This window comes from Trichechus manatus, unplaced genomic scaffold, assembly GCF_000243295.1.
Source record: "Trichechus manatus latirostris isolate Lorelei unplaced genomic scaffold, TriManLat1.0 scaffold00185, whole genome shotgun sequence".
In the NCBI taxonomy this organism is placed as follows: Eukaryota; Metazoa; Chordata; class Mammalia; order Sirenia; family Trichechidae; genus Trichechus; species Trichechus manatus.
The window spans coordinates 3,950,511-3,953,507 of record NW_004444121.1 but is presented as its reverse complement, the minus strand read 5'-3'; the positions used below and the strand labels follow the sequence as shown (position 1 = coordinate 3,953,507).

The following is a 2,997-nucleotide window of genomic DNA, read 5'->3' as shown; positions in this document are numbered from 1 at the left end:
GGCCTCGCCCCCAGATCGAAGTCCTTCCTCGACCCCTGCCCTGCTTGAGCAGCCCTGGCGGCGGCCCTCTCTCACGCTTGGAGCCCTCACCGTTCCCGCCTCTCCCGGCCACGCCCCGAACTTAAGTCCTCCCTCGCCTGTCTCGGTCCTCGCGCCGCCCTGGCGGCCGTCTCTTGCCCGCGGACCTCTGCCTCCCCGCGCGTCCGGAGCCCGCCCTGACTGCCCCCTCTCCTGCAGGCCCGGGACGCGGTCCGCGCCTCGGCGCTCGGGCTCCTCGCGACGCTGGTGAGGCGGGGCCGGGGCGGGCTCCGGGTGGGGCTCCGCGGCCCCCTGCGGAAGCTGGTGCTGCGGAGTCTAGTGCCACTGCTGCTTCGCCTTCACGACCCCAGCCAGGACGCTGTTGAGGTCAGCCGTTCCCCGAGACCACCCCCTTCCGTTCCCACCCAACGCCCTCCCCCTTACCCCGTGCCCACCGGACCCCCTCCCCGAAGACTGCAGGGCAGGAGCTCGCTGGGGACCTCAGCTGTGGGCCTCATGGGCTCCCGGGATCCGTGGTCCTTCCTCGGCCCCCACACTCCAGCCCCTGCCCCGGGCTCGCCCGCCGCTATGCTGGTGGGCCTGGCCACCCCTTGCCACTTCCTGCTCCTTTCCGCATCCCAGAGCTCCCAGTGGACCCTGGCCCTCTGCGACCAGGCCCTGCGCTGGGGCCTGCTGGAGGAGGTGGTGACTGTGGCCCGCTACGACAGCCCAGAGGCTCTCAGCCGCGTCTGCCACCGTCTGGTCAGTGGGGGGGGGGCAGTGACGACAAGGCCTGAGGTCAGCTTCCCACTTGGTCCAGTATTTGCCTGTCCCCTGAGTGCACTCCCCGGAATCTGAGTCCCCCCACCTCCAAGCCCAGCCTGACCATCAGGCTCTGGTGGGGCTGGTTTAAGGCCTCAGGCCCTGTTGCCCCGCCCTTGGGCCTCCCCAAGAGGACCCAGCCTTGGGCTCACCTCGGGGTTTCTCCATCCGAGGCAGCCCTTCTGTCCTCAGGTTCAGCGGTACCCGAGCCACGTGCCCAGCTTCCTGAGCCAAACCCAGGGTTACTTTCGGAGCCCACAGGCTCCCCTGCGGCGGGCAGCCGCGGTGCTTATAGGTGAGGCCAGGGCTGGGGTGCACACCGCCCCTGCACCCGGGGCTCTGACGGCCCTCCCTCCTGGCCGCGTGGGTCCCGCGCTCATGGGTTTGCCTTGGTTCAGGCTTCCTCGCCCATCACGCCAGCCCCAGCCGTGTCAGCCAGGACCTTCTGGACTCCCTGTTCCAGGGTGAGGACCCGACTCTCCGGCACCTCCCGGAGGCTGGGGTCCTGGGGAGGCGGCAGGAGTGATGGCTGGAGGGTGAGGGGCGGGGGGCCGGCTGTCCTGGAGCCCCGCCCGTCTGCCTGAGCCGCCCTCTCCCTGTAGACCTGCGGCAGCTGCAGAGCGACCCGGACTCAGCCGTGGGCGCGGCCGCGCACGTGTCCTGTCAGCAGGTGGCGCTGCTGGCTGCGGCGCAGAGCCGACCCCGGCGACCACTCCTCGCCCGCCTGTCTCGGCGCTGCGCACGCACCCCACGGGCCCCGCCGGTCTTCGCTGACAGCCCCTTTCCAGCGCAGACTGCTGAGGCTGCTCCCGCCCCGGATGAGCCTACCTGAGATCCCACTGTCCTGTCCGGCCCAGCCCTGTGGGGGGCAGTTTCTGAGCTGGGTCCTCGATCTCACCTGGGGCAGTCGTGGGCACCCCATCCGCCCTATCGCCAGGCCCCACCCCAGGTGATCTGCAGAGTGGGCCCCCTGGATCTGCCCAGAGGCCTGGTGTGCACAGCCCCCTGCAGGAGCCAGGGACCTGGCACTTCTGTCCAGCACCATCTCACCTCTTGCACCCATGTGTCCAACTGTCCTCCTCCACTCACCTCACCTGTCCACTCATCGAGCCCTAAGTGTACCCTGTGCCTCTGGCATGGGGGCAAACACCTGCCCACACGGCACCTGGCCTCTGCGAACCTGTGTAGTGGGAGATATTGTCACACTGCACAGCCTCATCCATGAGCTGGTGCTGAACTGGTGGCCCTGCCTCCTTCCCGAGCCCCTGCCCATTCTGGGCCCAGGCTCCCCTACAGACCCACCACCCATCATGTGCCCTCGACGGTGTCCTGGTGTTCCTGGCCTCTGCCCTCTCTGCTCAAGAGGCCTGGCCTGTGCTCCTGCCCACGGCTGCTGTCATGCCCCCCAGTCACCATCCTGCACCCTCCGCTCCTGTTTGTCCTGACCGTGGTTGTCTCTGCAGGCATCCCTGACTGCCCTGCTGGACACAGCCACCCGGGATTATATCTGTGGGTTCAGGTGTGGGGCTGATGTCCCTACCCTCACCAGCTGGCATCCCAGTGCCCTGCATGGTGCTCAGTGCCCGGGGACTGAATGAGGGGCTCTCCAACCCGGGAGGAGCCCCTAAAGCTGCAGCCCACTGCCCGACCTTTCCTGACTGTTTCCTCCTCCCAGAACATCTGCCTTGAAGTGTCCTCTGAGCCTGTGGGGCCTCCCTGGCCCTACAGGTCACCAGGGACTCCATCCTCGGCCTGTACCATCTCTCAGAACACCGGTGGGCATTTCTGGGGCAAGCATGCTTCCCCACCCCCACCCGCAGTTCCTGCATGGAAAGCTTCAAGTATACACTTGTCTGGGCACCAAAGGGCCCAGGAGACCATCTGGGGCCTGGGCCGGGGCTGAGATGTGGGTGCCATAAGCTGGGGCCAGGGTCCAAGATCAGGGTCAGGCTGTGGTCATAGCAAGGTGCCTGGCCGTGTGGTTAAGGGCTAGGTAAAAGGTATGTGGAGCCAAAAGCCATGTTCGGTGTTGTGGTGGGGGAAAGCATCACAAAGTCTAGTAAAGCAGAAAGAAAGTTTTATTTGGCATAAATTCAAAAACGCAAAAGTGGGAAATGGACAACCATACTGCCAGAGCCATGTCTGCCCGAGTCCCAG

At 66.5% G+C, this 2,997-nt stretch overlaps 1 protein-coding gene across 1 annotated transcript in view; it reads left to right on the top strand.

Annotated features, from left to right (window-relative positions):
• Positions 1-1,689, top strand: part of MROH6 (maestro heat like repeat family member 6) — a 4,958-nt gene extending 3,269 nt beyond the window's left edge. Inside the window, exons 10-14 of the mRNA XM_004387427.2 lie at positions 218-405; positions 661-780; positions 1,033-1,135; positions 1,239-1,304; positions 1,443-1,689. Coding sequence (XP_004387484.1) covers positions 218-405; positions 661-780; positions 1,033-1,135; positions 1,239-1,304; positions 1,443-1,672 — 707 coding nt within the window. The 3' untranslated portion in view covers positions 1,673-1,689. The remainder of the gene's footprint in view (positions 1-217; positions 406-660; positions 781-1,032; positions 1,136-1,238; positions 1,305-1,442) is intronic.
• The last annotated feature ends 1,308 nt before the right edge of the window (positions 1,690-2,997 follow it).